General features: G+C 39.2%; 1 protein-coding gene across 2 annotated transcripts in view; it reads left to right on the top strand.

Annotated features, from left to right (window-relative positions):
* Positions 1-11,804: 11,804 nt before the first annotated feature.
* The window catches only part of Hao1 (hydroxyacid oxidase 1), a 50,040-nt gene continuing 43,578 nt past the window's right edge, over positions 11,805-18,266 (top strand). The window contains exons 1-2 of one of the 2 annotated variants that reach the window (XM_075962277.1): positions 11,805-11,965; positions 18,045-18,196. In XM_075962277.1, the coding sequence (XP_075818392.1) occupies positions 11,829-11,965; positions 18,045-18,196 (289 nt within the window). In that variant the 5' untranslated portion in view covers positions 11,805-11,828. The remainder of the gene's footprint in view (positions 11,966-18,044; positions 18,197-18,266) is intronic. The other variant, XM_075962278.1, reaches the window with a different exon arrangement.

The following is an 18,266-nucleotide window of genomic DNA, read 5'->3' as shown; positions in this document are numbered from 1 at the left end:
ATCAGTGCAGAAACAGATCCAGGTGGTGGTGGCTCACACCTTTAATCCCAGTACTAGGGAGTTCACACCTTTAATGACATAATTTGTTATAGCAATGGATTACTCAGATTAATATTCCCCCAGTCAAACCACAAATTAACATATGCTTTTGGGAAACATACTGACCATTCAGGTTGTACAAGAGCAGGGTACAACAGCTGCTGATATTTCAAAGGCACCAACAACCCTACCTTTGAAATACTTGGTAGACAAACCTGTATGGGTTAAGCAATGGGCTTTAAGAATAGAGAATCTGCAGCTTTAGAACAGCTGGTACAGCAGCAATAGATGCTCAGCATACTGAAGAATCAGCCAGCTCTTGGAATTCCACTGTATTTTTGTAAAAAAGAAATTTGGAAGATGGAGAATGGTAACAGATCTAAGAGTTGTTAATAAGGTGATTCAGCCAATTGGCTCTCTACAGTCTGGCATTCCTTTGCCTGTTGGTGGAGGCTGCTTGTTCATTCACAGCTGTGCAGACCTGAAATAATCATACAGAAACTATATTATTTGCAATACTGTTTGGCCAATAGCTTAAGCATAGTTCTAGATTACTCTTACACCTTGAATCAATCCATTTCTGTTGTTTTATATATTCCCACAAGGCTTGTAGTCTACCAACAAGGCTCTGGGCCTCTGGTAGCTACATGGCTTCTCCCTGACTCTGCCTTCTCTCTCCTCCTCTATCTGCTTGGAATTCCCGCCTTGCCCTATTCTGCGCTGCAGTAGGCCCAAAGAAGCTTCTTTATTAACCAATGGCATTCACAGTATACAGAGGGGAATCCCACATTATTTGCCTTCTCTATTATCTAAAGGATGGCCTCTTTGACTTAAAGTCCTTTACAAGAAAAGGACATAAAAATTTGCCTTCACAGTGCCTACTTATAGTGATTCTGCTAAAAGATATCAAAGGAAGGTTTGCCCACATGGAGTGTTAAATAGCTTCACTCTTTGCCAATATTTAAGTCAGTCATTGGAAATGATACATAAGCAATTTCCTGAATCTATAGTTTACCATTACATGGACAATATTTTGCTATCTGATTCAAATGTAGATACATTAGAAAGAATGTTCAAAGAAGTAAATAAAGTTTTCCTTGTTGGGGATTACAAATTGCTCTTGAAAAAAATACAAAGAATGTGGAATTCTGAAGCCATTTCTGACAACTCTCAGTCTCAGCAGTAATGCTCTCCTCCTTCCCCTCTGGGAACCAAGCACCTAACAATTGCCCACACACGTACTGAAATGTTGGGAATTTTCCATCATCTCTCTGAGTCCTTGTAAATGTTCTCCAAATAGAACTCAGTTATTGAATGGGGGCAAGATAACCCTTAGGTATTGACTGACTGATGTTTTGACTTAGGCCCTGTGAAAGGGGCAAAGTAACCCTCAGATGTTTTCCCTTACCTCATCTGATCTGGAAACTACTATTACCAATTATTGGTAATAGCCCTTTTAAATAAGCCAATCATAATAGTTAAAAAACAACCCCTAGATACCCCTTCTTTTTGTGTTTTTTTTTCTTTAAAAATAGTTTGTACCAGCCATTCAGGGTCTTTCCTAGCCTCCCGAATGCTGGAAGACCCTGTCATGACAGAATTAATAAAATCCTCATGCTTTTACATCAGCTGTAGAAGTGAGAGATGGTCTTTGGGGGGTGACTCCTCCTCTTCGGTGATTGGACTTTAGGGTCCATCAAGAGGACATTCTATTGATCATTTAAGCTATAAAATACGTTTACAAAAAATTAGACCCCAAAAGGTCCTAATTAGGATATATTGAGTGCAGACTCTTAATGACTTTCAAAGATTGCTAGGAGACATTTCCCATCTATGGCACACTATTGGGATAGTTCCTGATGACCTGATTAATTTAAAGAAAACCTTAGTTGGTGTTAAGAATTTAAATAGTGCCAGGCAATTGTCAGCTGAAGCTAAGAGAGAATTGACTTTGACTGAAGAGAACTTACAGAAGGGACAAGTGGATCATGTGGATCCGAGTCATATCTTTGTTCTGGTCATATTACCCTCAAAACATTCCCCTACAAAGGAAAAATATTATCTTAGAATGAATCTTTTTAACACATAAACTGAGTAAAAAATCAAAAACTTATGTGGAAAAGGTCTCTGAGTTAATTCTGAAAGGAAAATTGAAACTTTGTCAATTAACAGGAATAGAGCCAGCAGAAATTATAATATCTTTTAATAATGATGAAATTGACAAATTATGAAAAGAAAGTGAACCATGGCAAAGACCTTGTAGTAATTTTTTGGGAGATATTAGCAACAACTATCCCAAAAGCAAGAGAATTAAACTTATAAAAAAAAAACCAAGCTGGATTCTTCATTGTGTTGTACAGGACACACCAATAACTGGAGCCTTACATTCTTTAACCATGCAAACAAATCAGTGAAGGCAGGTTACAAGTCAGAAAATTTAAGTAAAGTGAAACAAAACCCTTATGATTCTGTCTAAAAGTCAGAATTATCTGCTGTTCTCATGGTACTAAAGAATTTTAAAGAACCTTTTAACAGATTACTTATTTACAATATGCAGAAAGAGATGTTTTGAATATTGAAACCACTGAATTTATACCAGATGATACAGAATTGACTTCATTATTTATTCAGTTACAAGATATAATAAGGAATAGACACAATCCCATCTACATAATACACATCTGATCCCATATGGGTCTTCTAGGTCCTCCAGAACAAGGTAATGGAGAAATCAATCAATTTTTGGTTAGAAATGTGCTGAAGGCCTCAAAATTTCATAAAAAACATCATGCCAATAGCAAAAGTTTATAAAAAGACTTTTCTATCATGTGACAACAAGCCAAGGAAATTATAATGAAGTGTCCTACCTGTTCTTCATACAACCAAACACCACTACCTGCAGAAAGTAACCCAAAGGGTACTTTTCAAAGAAATAAAATCTGGCAGATGGATGTGTTCCATTTTGTAGAATTTGGAAAAGTAAATATGTACACCACACCATTGATACCCATTCAGGTCTTCAATAGGCAACTGCTTTGAGTTTGGAAAAGGTTGATTTAGTAATCACACATTTGCAAGAAGTTATGGTCATTGTGAGTATACCCCTTCAAATAAAGACAGACAATACTCTTTCTTAGAGCATATGTCTCTAAGAAAATAAAACATAAAGCATATCACAGGTATACTACAAAATCCTACAGTAAAGACAATTATAAAAGATAAAATTGAACTCTAGAGAATACATTAAATAAACAGAAAGGACTGATAAATATTCCCAGAAATACATTACATATTGTTTTATTAACTTCAAATTTTCTTTTTTTTTATTTTTTATTTTTTTTAATTTATTTATTTATTAAAGATTTCTGTCTCTTCCCCGCCACCGCCTCCCATTTCCCTCCCCCTCCCCCAATTAAGTCTCCCCCCAGCCCGAAAAGCAATCAGGGTTCCCTGTCCTGTGGGATGTCCAAGGAACCCCCACCTCCATCCAGGTCTAGTAAGTTGAGCATCCAAACTGCCTAGGCTCCCACAAAGCCAGTGCGTGCAGTAGGATCAGAAACCCATTGCCATTGTTCTTGAGTTCTCAGTAGTCCTCATTGTCCGCTATGTTCAGCGAGTCCGGTTTTATCCCAGACTTTTCCAGACCCAGGCCAGCTGGCCTTGGTGAGTTCCCGATAGAACATCCCCATTGTCTCAGTGTGTGGGTGCACCCCTCGCGGTCCTGAGTTCCATGCTTGTGCTCTCTCTCCTTCTGCTCCTGATTTGGACCTTGAGATTTCAGTCCAGTGCTCCAATTTGGGTCTCTGTCTCTGTCTCCTTTCATCGCTTGCTGAAGGTTAATATTCAGGAGGATGCCTATATGTTTTTCTTTGGGTTCTCCTTATTTAGCTTCTCTAGGATCACTAATTATAAGCTCAATGTCCTTGGTTTATGGCTAGAAACCAAATATGAGTGAGTACATCCCATGTTCCTCTTTTTGGGTCTGGCTTACCTCACTCAGGATAGTGTTTTCTATTTCCATCCATTTGTATGCAAAATTCATGAAGTCCTTGTTTTTTATTGCTGAGTAGTACTCTAGTATGTATAAATTCCATACTTTCTTCATCCATTCTTCCATTGAAGGGCATCTAGGTTGTTTCCAGGTTCTGGCTATCACAAACAATGCTGCTATGAACATTGTAGAGCATATACTTTTGTTGTATGATAAGGCCTCTCTTGGGTATATTCCCAAGAGTGGTATTGCTGGGTCCATGGGGCATTGAGCTGAACAGAGAATTCTCAACAGAAGAACTTCAAATGGCCAAAAGACACTTAAGGTCATGCTCAACTTCCTTAGCGATCAGGGAAATGCAAATCAAGACAACTTTAAGATACCATCTTACACCTGTCAGAATGGCTAAAATCAAAAATACCAATGATAGCCTTTGTTGGAGAGGTTGTGGAGAAAGGGGTACACTCATCCATTGCTGGTGGGAATGCAAACTTGTGCAACCACTTTGGAAGGCAGTATGGCGGTTTCTCAGGAAACTTCAAATTTTCTAAATGCTAACTAGAAAGGAACAATAGTAGCAGATAGACTTTAGATAGTAGAAAAAAACTTATGGAATTAAATCAGCTGATATACTTTAAAGATGTACTGACCTCAGAGTGGAAACCAGGACATGTGTTATGTTGGGGAAAGGGTTTTGCTTTTGTTTCCACAGAAGAAAAACTATGGATATCATCAAAACTGATAAAGATTCGCCTTGGACAAGAAACACCTTTTGATTAGAAGAAATGATAGCTCATTAAACAACATGGTCATTTAATCTAACATAATCTATAAAACTAGCAAGTGCTTTTCATTTGATCAGATATAACTTGCCAAAGGAGAATCTTCCCAAGCATCGTGGAAGGATTTTTTTTTTCTGTCCTTTTAGGAGAATAAAGGAATCTGAAGACTACTGGACAAATGAGACATCTGAAGAAAAGGGACAAATCATTTAGAAAAAAAGTCTCAAGAAAAAGAATAAATTGGCCTATTGGTATATCACATTTCCAACAGGGCAAAATTTCACAAATCTTCCCAAATGTTTATTTATGATGTTCTCTACAGAAAAATAACACAAATAGTCTTTTTGTAGTCCTAGTCTAATTAAAGATTAAAGATGACTTTGGAATTGAAGTGTGACTCTCTCCTTCTATAAAGCTAAGCAAGCTTATGAAAGTGAAATTCAAAATCCTGTCTCATGTAAGAGTCACCTGCTATAAGACAGAAGAAAAATATATAAGGACTATTATATTTCCGCTGATCTCATAATTCTTTGGTTTTATGTTGACTCCTTAACAGCTTTTTTTAAGTATAAGACACACACACATATATATAAAATGTATATGACACATATATAAGACACATATAAGATATATGTAATTTATATGTATATATAACTTTTAAACTTTTTGTCATTATATTAATGATCATATAGAGTGCTAACTAATTATAGAAAATGTTTCATCTGCCTTCCTCTACATAATTTTTGCTTTGAGTCTCTATCAGTTTTCTGCAGTGAACCATGAGCATGCCTAACAGTGACCTCTGAAGTCTCCAAAGGACAATGGGGCCCCACAACGATAATTCATTCAGGACTATGATAACACCACTAATCTGAAAAATACCACCTAAAAATTAGCTTTAAACTTCAAACTGCTTAGAACAATTTTGAGGTGGCTAGCTGAGATGATCCAGCCTAATGGACTACTCTAGCCAGGACCTGAGATAAGCTCAATTGCCAGCATCCATGTCAAGTGGCTACTCACAACAGTAAACCCTGCTCTAGGAGATCTGACACTCTCTTCTTTTCTCTGTGAACTCTACATTCACACACAGAGTTAAAAATAATAATTCTTAAGAAGTTAAAAAAAGGAATTTAGAGAAAACATACAGAAAATGTTCTGAACTCCAAGTGTGTAACAAAGTCTTCCAATCAAATACAAAAGATTCTGTTATGGAAAATGGCCAAGAGAGTTCTCTGAGATAGAGAATAAAAGGCCCAAAATATGTAAAAAAAAAAAGATATACTAAAGTCATAAGTAGTCATGGAAATGTATTTTGTACCTGTAGATGGCACTGTCTTCTGCCAACCATGGTGACTGTGGTTCTTGAGGTAGAAATGTTGGAATGCTTAGTCTCTTTTGATGCCAAAGATGGAGGAAATGACTGATTTGTCCCCAAAATCGCATCTCTTATTTCAATAAAAAGTCTCTTAGAAGGACAAAAAAAAGGAAATTAGACATTCTCCAAGCAAGAGTCTAAATTACATACTGGATAAAAGCACCACTTGGTTCCTTTGAGTTCAGGCTTGAGTTTTACTATATCAGGAGATTTAAGAGCAGGTTCCTAAAGACCATCTTGAGGCTTCAGAACTATCCAAAGGGACTGGAGGTTATTGGGGACAATATCATCGAAGGTTTTATTGGGACACTAGGGAGGATGAGAAGTAAATTAAGATTTATTAAACCCAGTTTTAAAAACGAAAACTCAAAGCTCTAGTTGTTTTGGCCACTGTGAATAAAGAAGACACGAATATTTGTACTGGCATCATCCCGATTCTCAGATGTGAGATCAGAGTCACAGTGGCTGGATACATGCATCCTCTAAGCCACTTGAGAAAACCTAAACCTGTCTTGCTTGTACTCTTCTTAAGCATCCTGTTGCACAGGACCTCTGGGGAAATTTGGCAGACTGTAATGTCTCTAAAACAATGTGCGATATTTAGACAGTGTGGTTATCATGAATTAGTAAAGGATGTTTTAAGCTCCAGCCCCTTATTTTATTCCTACATGCCAAGAGATTGATGAAATGATGTTTCACAGTTTAGTTTCTAAGACAGCACTCAAAATCCTCCAATGGCCTGCAACAGTACTGAAGAACAGTGGGTGGTTGCTTGGTCAGTTGGTTTTAAAACTCAAACCTCCTCCTTTTTTCCCCTTCCTTGCAGAAACCCTGGCTCTCAAATAGAATTGTGAGTTCAGTTACCAGCATGGCTTGGTACATCCCACTTGGCTAGCGTGTCTCATCGGGGCAGAACCCGAGGATGCACATGCACATTTAGCTCCCAGTTCCAAGAGATGTTCTATTGATCCAGGATCATACTTTGAAAATCTCTGGCTCTTATTTTCCTTCTTTAGTGTCACTAGGATTTGACCTGCTTAAAATTTATGAAACTTCTCTAAACTCCCTCACCATCCTAATTGCATAAGTTGTAAGATACACTAATAGTTTTTAGCAGCCGTTGCAAAGGATGGGCTGTGTATGAAAAGGGTAATTTGCAAGTCAGTTTTGAATCTATACTGAGCAGCATCTAAGACTTTGATCACCTTTCATAACGATTCTGTTAACTGTCAAACTGGGGCATTAAAGGCGCCTTTGATCAACTTTCATCACCATCCTGCTTTCAAACCGTGATGCTTGCTCATCAAAGCAGCGAAGTTGGTACATTCTCATAGCATTTTTAAATTGAACAATTTAAAGTTTTTTTTCATGCTTTTTAAAAAATTCTTTGGTGGGGGTTGCTGGAGGTTGACCCTTGCAATTGCAGTTTTCATGTGTTACCTACCTATTATACTGTTGTCTGAACCATTGGGGACATTGAAATATGCCTATGTACAATTCAGTATCCAGCCAGATAAGAAATCACTGATAAACCAAACAAATCTCTTTTGACTCAATCAAAATTCTTTGCCTAAAAGAGTTTTATTATATTCATTACTGGTTTATTTCCATTTTCTTCAAGGTGTTACCATGGAGCCATTCTTTTCATCTATGAGTTGCTTTATCGAGAGTGGAAATGGATGTACCCTCATTCTGTCTTCTGCTCCTCTTGGTCACCAACATTGTGGAGATTTTACATGACAGTTCACTAGGCTCTGGGTGTCTCTGGCACTTTCAGGTCCTAATTAAGGCATAGCTTACATATGGAGTCCTAGTAACACATTTTTCTCCCTGGATACTTTACTGTCTACCAAATATATTTTGAGGTTCTTTACCCAGTGTAAGATGCTTTGATTCTACCCTATATGCCGTTCACTCAGTGGAGCTTTGTAAAACACAAGCTTTGTAAAACACAGTCCAAAGAATCTGGCTATATGAATGTTATTATTGGATGGTAATTGAAGTGTAAGTCACAAACAATGCCACACCAGTTTGGAATTATGATTAATAGGGTGGTATTTATTTAAAGGGGAAAAAACTTACAGATCACTGTCCCAGACAGCAGCCCTCTACGCAACCAGGAAGGGAGTCTAGTCGCTGGCGGAGCAGGAAATGAAGAGAGAGAGGAGAGGGAAGTGGCCGCTTTTTTAAAGGGAGAGAGACCACGCCCCAATGGGCTGGTATCTCAGCGGCTATAGGCTGGAGGAGTGGGAGGACCTCCCGCAATAGCTAATCCTCATGGCAGTGTAGAAAATGACTGAAACTAGGCAAAGAACTACTCAAAAGGATTTACATGAGTCAAGAACAACAATGACCTTCTAGAAGCCAGGGAAACTCATCTACTTTCTTGCTCGTTAGAGATTCTTGTTTATGTAATTGGAATTATTTAGTGGCATTTCATTTGTATTTTAATAAATGAAGATTGCCTAAAAACAAGAAAAGTAAAACAATCACACTGGCCAGACTTACAGACCAGGCAGCAATGACACACACCTTTAATACTAGTAGCCACAATGACACATTTTTAATCCCAGTAGCCAAACTATCTTGACATAGAAACCAGGTGGTAGTGGTGTGAGCCATTAATCCCAGGACTACCAAAGATTATAACATGGGAAGAGATGACTCTTAGTCAGAGTCTCACTCTGAGATTCTTGGAGGCAGGACACTTTTGGACTGAAGTCGAGGTAAGGCCAGTGTCTGGTTGCTTTGCTTTTCTGATCTTCAGGTTGAACCTCAATATCTGTTCTGAGTTTTTATTAATCATGCTTCATTTGGCACCCAACATTTGGGGTACGAATTCATGAAAAACCTGTTTGCCTGAGTGATTTTGTCCACTGGCACAGGCCAGAGCTGGACCCAAACCTAGCCACCTGGGTTTGGGAGAAAAACTAGCTTAGTTTCCATGTAAAGATGGAAAATACACAGAGAATCTGGAAAGTGCATGTTATTGTGTTGTCTTTGAATTGTTTGAATGCTGATAAAGAAGTAACAGCTGCTAAAAGACATCTGAGTATAAATGCCCTGAATTAATCTAACCTATATATTTTGAAAATGCCTTGACTTAAAAATTTAAGTCAAAAGATGCATTACTTTGGAGAAGAGGTTTTGCTCTTATTTTCACATTTTTTTTGCTCTTAATTATTTGCTCTTAATTTCCAAATTAAATAAGTTTAATTAAAAGTAATGCAAACTTTTAGTCCTTGAAAATTATTATTACCAACTGTTTAGGATAATAAGAAAATACATAGGTTAGTAGTTAATCACCGAGTATAATAAATCTTGTAGTCACATTCGGTATACTATCAAGGTCAAACAAAGATACATTAAAATGTATCATTGTAAAATATAAAGATAGATTGGTCATCTTAAAACAGTTAAGAGATCTACAGACTATGGCATTGCATTTAAGATGTTCTAAGAAATTTTTTAACCTAGGTTCTTCTTTTTTAAGTCAATAAGACATGTCTTCTCCTGGCAGCACCAATATACTTCAGAGAAGATAATGGGCATCGAAGAAACTCAATATGGAATTTACTTTCTTTGTGACAAAATTAATCCACTGGGCAAGAAAATGCCCCTGCCTCAACTGCTGACTGACTGTGTCCTGTTCTAATTAGACAAGCAGGACACAAAAGCAAGTGACTGCCAAACATTGTCAAGAAAAGGAAGAATGGACCTTCAGAATATCCTGCTTCACAGAAAACTCTGTTAGATATGCTAGGCCTGTAGGTTGAAGATGGATTTGATTATGACTGTCTACACTTTCACTTTAGATTTCAATGTGTCTTTGTAGTATTTAACTTCCACCCTTGCTGTCCATGCAACTTACCCCCTGAAGACATCAAGTAAAGAGAAAGGAAGAGATGCAAGATGCCACCAAGAACCTTCCCTCCATGATTTAATTTTTCCAAATTTTAGATCCCACCTCCTAAAATTTCCAGAGCCTCACATATGATCAGCTGGGGATTAAGACTTCAGTGCATGAATCTGTGCTGTGCGTTTCACATAAAACACCCCTGTGAGCTTTGTTTTCACTGCTCATGCATCCGTTACATCTCACTATAAGTTTTGTATTAATTTTTCTTAGTTTGGGTTTTGTTAAAAGAGCACTGATAGACAGCTGCTAAGGAGATCAGGAAGTGAGGCCAGAATAGAGCCCATTAACCTGTCAGTCAACATGTGTTGTGGTCACCTGGAACCTGGAACAGAGGACACTCCTTTTATCTTCTTCACTCAGGCCTTTCATAGAGCACTGATTCCATGACAGTTCTTGCACCACTTGGGTTGGAAAATAAAGGCCCCAAGTCCAAGAGAGAAAGTACTCACAGCTTTAGGCATTTGGAATTCAACTGTTGAATTTTTGCTCTTAGTGCAGCCTGTGTAGCCTACTAGGTTGGAATTCAGGTCTGGCTAAGGTCAACCCCATTGCTTTCCCAGCCATGTATTTACTCTTCTGTCAGGTCCCATGGGTGTGGATCTGTTCCACCTTGACCAAAAGTCAGAGAGTTCAGGCTATTCCTGCTCCTTAAAGGTTATGACCGGAGGTTTGATCCAGGGAGTGACTGCCTGCAGAAAGCTCGGTCACTGCATGTCCTACCTAAATTTCAGAATACTTAACTCAGGGTATAGTTACTTTATGTTTCATGTATTGAAGAGGCGATTTCTCTGTTTGTTCTTTGTATCATGGTAAATCAGTCTTTTACTTCTTTCCCCGCTTTTGGATTGGGGAATATAAGCATATGAAAAATAAATGTGGGCAAATTCAATATTCATTGGTTTGCCATCCTAACTCTATTCTGTGTCTCTATTTCTTTTGTATCTCTGTTTTGTCTCCTGACATTTCTAATCCACAAGTCTCTACCCTGGAACATACAAACCCATTGAGGCTGGATCCTGACACTCATTCGAATATTCCCCAGCTAGCCCATGGCAGGGAAGCATTTTAGATTGAGACTACAACCTTTTAGAATGGCACTGCCCTCAATCACTCCCAGAGCAATACAAACCTGAAAATAAGATTCTCAGAATTATTGAGAAGAATAATTCAATATAAAGCTATAGTGCTTTGTAGTGAAGCAAAAATACTTCTGATCTGATCATATTTATATTGTACAGAAGTTATGCACTCAATGAATAATTTGCTCTATAATTTTTTCGTGTTATTTTTATATGGAAGATGCATTGTACAAGTGTGTCAGGAAAACAAGAAAGAAGTTCGCTGTGGGTGCCAAAATAAAGAGCAAAATATAGATTGTTGGAAGACCTAGCTGGAGGTAGACTGAACCAAGGATGGTTTTAGGTCAGTCCCTTAACTTTTGATTTATTTCCTTATTCTGTCAATATGACAGATCCTACTTATCCCTGCTTTCTTCTCAGCTCTAACTCCGTGTGATTTAGGTTGTTTAGTGGCTAGTCAACAAATGAAATGTCAAAGTCTAGGCGTACAATGTTTGCTCATTTGATGTAAGCAAGAGAGAATTAAATATGAACTTTGGCAAAAGTCTATTAATAATTGACAAATAACAGAATTGTCTGAGCATAGAAAACAGTCCATGAAAAACCCCCAGAATATCTAAGGTTGCTGTACCCTGCTGCAATGTTGCCCCGGCTGGTCTGCATCAGTGATTATGAAGAGCACGCCAGATCAGTGCTTCAAAAGTCAGTATATGATTATTATAAATCTGGGGCAAACGATCAGGAGACCTTGGCTGATAATATTAGAGCATTTTCTAGGTAAGAAACTTGGTTATTTAAAATTGCATTTTAATATTACACAAAGAGATTGCATCAGAATGAGATGTAGTTTTATGTTACAGTGGTGTGAAGTTACCTGCATTTGTAATTAATAAAGAGTAGAAAATTTCTGTCATGTGAGAGACATTGACGTTTTAAAATGTTAAAGTATTATCAGCCCAGGGATTGATAGCAAAAGTGAGTCCTACCTTTACTTGAACAAGGACAGTAATCAATTTATCTCTGTATACCAATTGTCATAAATGCTGATGACTCCATTTACTTTTCATCAGAGTGTGACAGGGAATGCTTGTGTGGATGGACTGGGAAGATGGCTTTATGCACAGGATAGCCACCCTAACCAGTTGAATCAGATAATGTCACTGCCTCGGATGTCCCCATCCTGCTGGCTTCTCTGTGATCGTCCACTTTGATTATGGCTGTCTACACTCTCGCTTTAGATTCCAGTGTGTATGCATAGCATCCACTGCTCATCTTTGCCGTCTCATGCCTCCTTTAACATGCTCCATCTTTCTCCCCAAACTAATCTGCCCAGGCTTTCATATTTCAGATAAAAGATGGTAGGTGTCATGGCTTACGCTTTCTTTTTTTATTGTAAAGAAAAAGGTTAAGTGGATGTTATCTTTGTTGTTTTGTTTTGCTTTCTCCACGGAGTAGCTGAGGGATTCTTTACCACACCTCACTCTTTCCTAGGCCTTCATCTTCCACTGCAGTCCTTAGTGATGGCAGTAGGTATTAGCGCTCCCCATTTATGATGACACATTAATTGGGAAGGGACATAAAATATCCAGAGATAGAACATTTGCCTTCTTTCTTATTTCTTCTTTGATCTGGAGTGAAATCATTCCAAATCACCTTCATGTTTTTGAATGATGAGAAATTAAATCCTTTCGATGAAGGCGGTAACTTGATGTCAGCAGCTGCTTTACACACAGGTTGGTGGTGACAGTGAAGGATGGGACGTCTCTAAAGTCCTTGGTCAAGCTGTCGCTGGAACCTTTTTGAACTATAAACGCCAGGGAAGCTATGGCTGGAGAGGTAGTTGACAGTGCAGGAGCTTATAGTTCTGCAGTTTCCCCAATCATTTTTTAGTAGTCAACATTTGCTGCTCTTCTCGAACATTCCTTCTTGGGACTATGCCACTGTATTCTTTGGGTAAATGGCTTGCCTGAGTGCTCCTTAAACAACACTTTAGCCCTACTGGATTTTCATAGCCAAAAGACTTTTCAGGCCCTTGGATAAACAGGGCTGGTGTCTCAGCATTGCTGCTGGTAATCACCTGGTTCATCTCTAGCAGCCTTCCCTGCCCCTTGAGATACCCTATATCATGTGGTCCAACTTATTAACTTACTTATCATCCCACAGTATAGCCCTGTGTGATGTCAAACTGGCTATGCACACCCAGCTGGCCTGAGACTTGCAGCCATCCTGCCAGCTCTGCTTCCTGAGTGCTGCAGGAATGTGTCAACATGCAGGAACAATTGATTGACTTACACTGTGAGCTGTTTTTCAGACAAGGCTGTTGCAGAGCTGAGGATATAGCAATGATCTGGATAGAAAGTACCTACCAACAGGACCTTGCATTTAGGTGGCTGCACATGACCTTAGCTTCCATAACCTAGTGGGCGGAAATGATGTAGAGTGACCCCAAACAGCAACCCAAGAGAAGGAACAAAGGAGTACAGCAAGACAGACTACCTTAGCAACCTGAGAAATTCTGGGAACTTTCTGCGGCATAGAGGACATGGCGACTTCCAAGTTGTAAGCACCCAGAAGAGCCTGCTTTGCTTCTGTGAATTCTATAGCACTCCTATTAGAAATAGCACCCTATGTGTTTACTAATTTATCCCTAGAATACAGAAAATGCAACTGGGTTCACAGTGCCATGTCATTTATGAAGCTTGATAATTCTTTTGTTCTTTAAAAAACATTTAAAAAGGTATTAAGCAAATTTCTTCAGAGGCAGCTCATTCTTTGTGTTTGTACTACAAGAAATATGAGGCATGATCACCAATCTAACATCTCAGTTCCTCCTTTGCTGTGTGACTCCCTGTCTGACTCATAATCCTTTGCTTTATGACCTTGAGTCGGTCATGTGGGAATAAAAATAGAATTTCTGCTGACTTTGATGACATTGGGTTGGTGGCAGGAAGAGAGTCACCCTGAGGCTTCTCGTTCTGTTTCTAATAAAGGCTACAAACAAACAACCTCAGATAACATTGTGACCTAAGGTCAGGGTGTTTCAAAGGTTTGTGAAATTCAACCCCTTTACCTCAAGATTGAAGAGGGAGCACCCACCCAACCTCCCCTCTTTCCTCACCGGCACTTTCCATCAACGCTCACATCTGACCACCACATTTTGGATTTCTGGAAACTTGGGTTGACTTATGACCAGAAAACAAAACAAAACAAACAAAACAACTCCAGTAAAGGATGAATACAAAGAACCACCTAGAAGAATGTAATTTCCTCTTGACCAAGGCAAATGTCAGAATGCCGGCCACTTTATTTTGATTGGCCTGACCCGAGATTGGGGCAAATTTGAAAAAGTATACTACACTATTTCTTTTACACACTGATCTAAAGGAACTTCCTTGCCCAGTCACAGGCTCTGTGGCTTTTCCTGAAGGTGCTACTGATGGAAACTAACTCCATAGATCCATAGGCAGGATTGTGACCTTGGAAGTAGAAGCTGCTTCCTTCCTGCTACATCCTAACTGACCCTGACAAATGGGAGGTCTCATTTGAACAGATGCCGTCCTCACTTCATTGAGAACCAACACAAACTCACTAGTGGCGTTTTCAGTACTACCTAAGTAGAACTGTCCTAACATCTCTCCGCTGATACAGTATATAAGTGAGGAGGGAGCGTTTTCAGTCATTTGCTTTAAATTTGTAGAGAGCAAACTTAAGATGAAGAAATTGGAAAAAGCCACCTGCTGGTATCTTAGAATTCTGGAAAAGTCAATTCCAGGTACTTAGTTGGTGTGATAACTCGGTGGGAGGTTTCTGAGCTGCGCGATTTGTAAATCTTATCAGGGAGCAGTTATGTCCTAGGAAGTGTGTGTATTTCCTGAGGTTTTGATTGATTAGAAGCCTTTGTTTTGTGTGTCGTGTAGGCTAAAGTCCTGTTGCAAATCCTTCGTTCTTTTGAAAGGTTTATTACTCAGTGGTCCAGCTGCTCTCCTCATTTTCACATCCTCTCTAAAGTGGATGCCATGTGGAAGCAGCATAAGGCTATGGAGACAATTGTTAGAAGTACAGTTGAGGTGTTAGCCATTTAAATTTGGGGTAGTTTTGGGAGGGGGCTCAAAAATCCACTGAAACTCTCTGGCAAAGTTATTGTTATTTGGAAAATACCAAAACCTGGAGGAGGCATTAGAAGATGTACACTCTTGTTCCGCTGGTTTTATTTAATTTTGCCGAGAAATGTGGGGATTGAAGCATCTCTGTAATATCTCGAAACAGAAAATGTATTTATTAAAAGTGGGAGCAAGCTGTTAGTAAGGTGACTGCGCCACCAAGTGGATGTGTGTAAAACTGCCACGTCTGGGTAGAATAAGCCTTGGTTTGTAAATGGGTGACTTTAAAAAAGGACACTTTTCCCAATAGAACATCCCCATTGTCTCAGTGTGTGGGTGCACCCCTCGCGGTCCTGAGTTCCTTGCTTGTGCTCTCTCTCCTTCTGCTCCTGATTTGGACCTTGAGATTTCAGTCTGGTGCTCCAATATGGGTCACTGTCTCTGTCTCCTTTCATTGCCTGATGAAGGTTAATATTCAGGAGGATGCCTATATGTTTTTCTTTGGGTTCACCTTCTTGTTTAGCTTCTCTAGGATCACCAAGGCCAGCTGGCCTGGGTCTGAAAAAACATGGGATAAAACCAAACTCGCTGAACATAGCGGACAATGAGGACTACTGAGAACTCAAGAACAATGGCAATGGGTTTTTGATCCTACTGCACGTACTGGCTTTGTGGGAGCCTGAGCAGTTTGGATGCTCACCTTACTAGACCTGGATGGAGGTGGGTGGTCCTTGGACTTCCCACAGGGCAGGGAACCCTGATTGCTCTTTGGGCTGACGAGGGAGGGGGACTTGATCAGGAAATGGGAGGCGGTGGCGGGGAGGAGGCAGAAATCTTTAATAAATAAAAAAAAATAAATAAAAGAAAAAAAAGGACACCTTTTCCACATGTACGCGCGCAGGTGTGTGTGCGCGCGCGCGCGCGCACACACACACACAGAGAGAGCTGATGCCCCACAGTTTTCTGTGTATTCATGAGCAAATATTAATATTAATATCAATGCTTTTCACTATTAAAAATCTCTTTCATACTAAAAACACACTTAGAGATGATTGGTAATTAAGAACTCTTTCATAGTTTCTTCCTCTCCCCCTTCAAAATGGAGATTAAAGCATCATGCTGGAAGTGTCCATGGAGAGAAAAAGATTGCCGGGAACAGGGCTTGTGGTGTGACGGAAAATGATGACAATTACGTCCAAAGAAACAGCACAGGAACCACACACTAAACTTGCTTTGTTATGCTGTTCATGGATGGTGTGTCTTTAGTTCTGCTGTGTGAGGAAGGTTAGGTTAACGATCTCGAGGAAGTCTTCAAGGCAGAGAACTGCTGCCTCCGCCGCCGATGCTAGAGAAAACCCTCTTCCTCCAATGAAGGGCTTTCCCCTCATTTCTCCTAGATGAAGTCACACCTCACTATGTTTGCAAGAGCAACGTCAATCTCATTACAAGTAGAGTTCAGGCCAGAAAATTAACTGGGACCGTTGGTTAGACCTGTACATGTGTATAAATAAGACATTTGCTATAATCATGATCTGTCTTAGTTTGCCTTGGGAGGAGAATAATCAACACAAACAAGTAGGAGATACACAGTCTGCTGATAGGAGAGATAATTGATTCTCTGGTAAGATTTATGGATTTTTTTTAAAATTGCTGGCTTAATGGTAACTTCTGTTTTAACATAGAGGGATCACGGGAAAAATAATTCCCCAAATTTAAAAACCTTAGTTTCTATTAACTATTCAAAGGAAAGGACTTAACTAATAAAATAAATCATGAAAAGAGTCAGCTCCTGTTTTACAGTCATTCTTCAGGGAATACAGCATTTAGTTCAAGAACTTTGAAGAAAATAGTCTTAATTTTAAAAGCAGTTGTTTTGAGCTATTCTCTCTTACAGAAGGAACATTTATACCTTCTCAATTCCACTGTAGCCTCTAGGACTTTGGGTATCATCTTCAAAATGGTCTGGGGAAAGTAAAATTAAAATTACACTCACCCAAAAGCCTGTAAGTGGATGTTCATAGTGGCTTTGCTTAGCATCAATACAAAGTGGAAATATTCTAAATGTCTCCTAGGAATGGTACCCTCCATGAGGTGAAATAGGATTCATCTTACCCATGGTACAAACTGGTGACAACACAGGGCAGCACAGACGATAGTAAACACATCATGTTAGACTCAAAAGCTTGCCTGCTATGTGAATCCGTGCATATGGTCTTCTTTAAAAGCAGAAGGATGAGGATGGAAATACACACCAATGTTGTGAGGGGGCTAAGGTGGGGAGAAAGTTTCACTACAAAAGGAAATAAGGGAATTTGAAGGATGACTGACTGGCCTAGATGTGGCTGTCTTGGCTGTTACATGACGATGTGGTTTTACATTGCTCTTAGAGCTGTGTGCTAAAATACAGAGTCCTGCTGTGTCAGTCAGACTTTAGTAAAAATGACATGGGAATCCACTGCCATTTTCATTTTTATTGTAAAATTACAGCATTCACACCCACATGATAAAACATGCTGCACACATAATGCCTGCACATCCCATGTGATTGTATCTTGTTTGCTTTCTATGATAGCAAACATTAAAACTGTCTATTTTCTTTAGCTTTATTAAAAGGATTTGGCTTAATAAAAAATATAATTTTCTTACTTAAAAATATGTTAAAGTTTTGGTTACACTTTTGAAAGTCTAGATTATATATATATATATGTGTGTGTGTGTGCGTGTGTGTGTTAATGTTCATATTATTTAAATTCTAGGTGGAAGCTGTATCCACGGATGCTCCGGAATGTTGCTGATATCGACCTGTCGACTTCTGTTTTAGGACAGAGGGTCAGCATGCCAATATGTGTCGGGGCGACTGCTATGCAGTGCATGGCTCATGTGGATGGGGAGCTGGCCACTGTCAGAGGTAGGAAAAGAGGCCAGAAGCGGGTCCCTCCTCTGACACCCTTCCGAGGATGCTTTATAAAATAAAATAA

Source organism: Microtus pennsylvanicus, chromosome 2 (assembly GCF_037038515.1).
Source record: "Microtus pennsylvanicus isolate mMicPen1 chromosome 2, mMicPen1.hap1, whole genome shotgun sequence".
Classification (NCBI taxonomy): Eukaryota; Metazoa; Chordata; class Mammalia; order Rodentia; family Cricetidae; genus Microtus; species Microtus pennsylvanicus.
The sequence above is the reverse complement of the archived record's forward strand: the minus strand, read 5'-3'. Positions and strand labels throughout refer to the sequence as shown.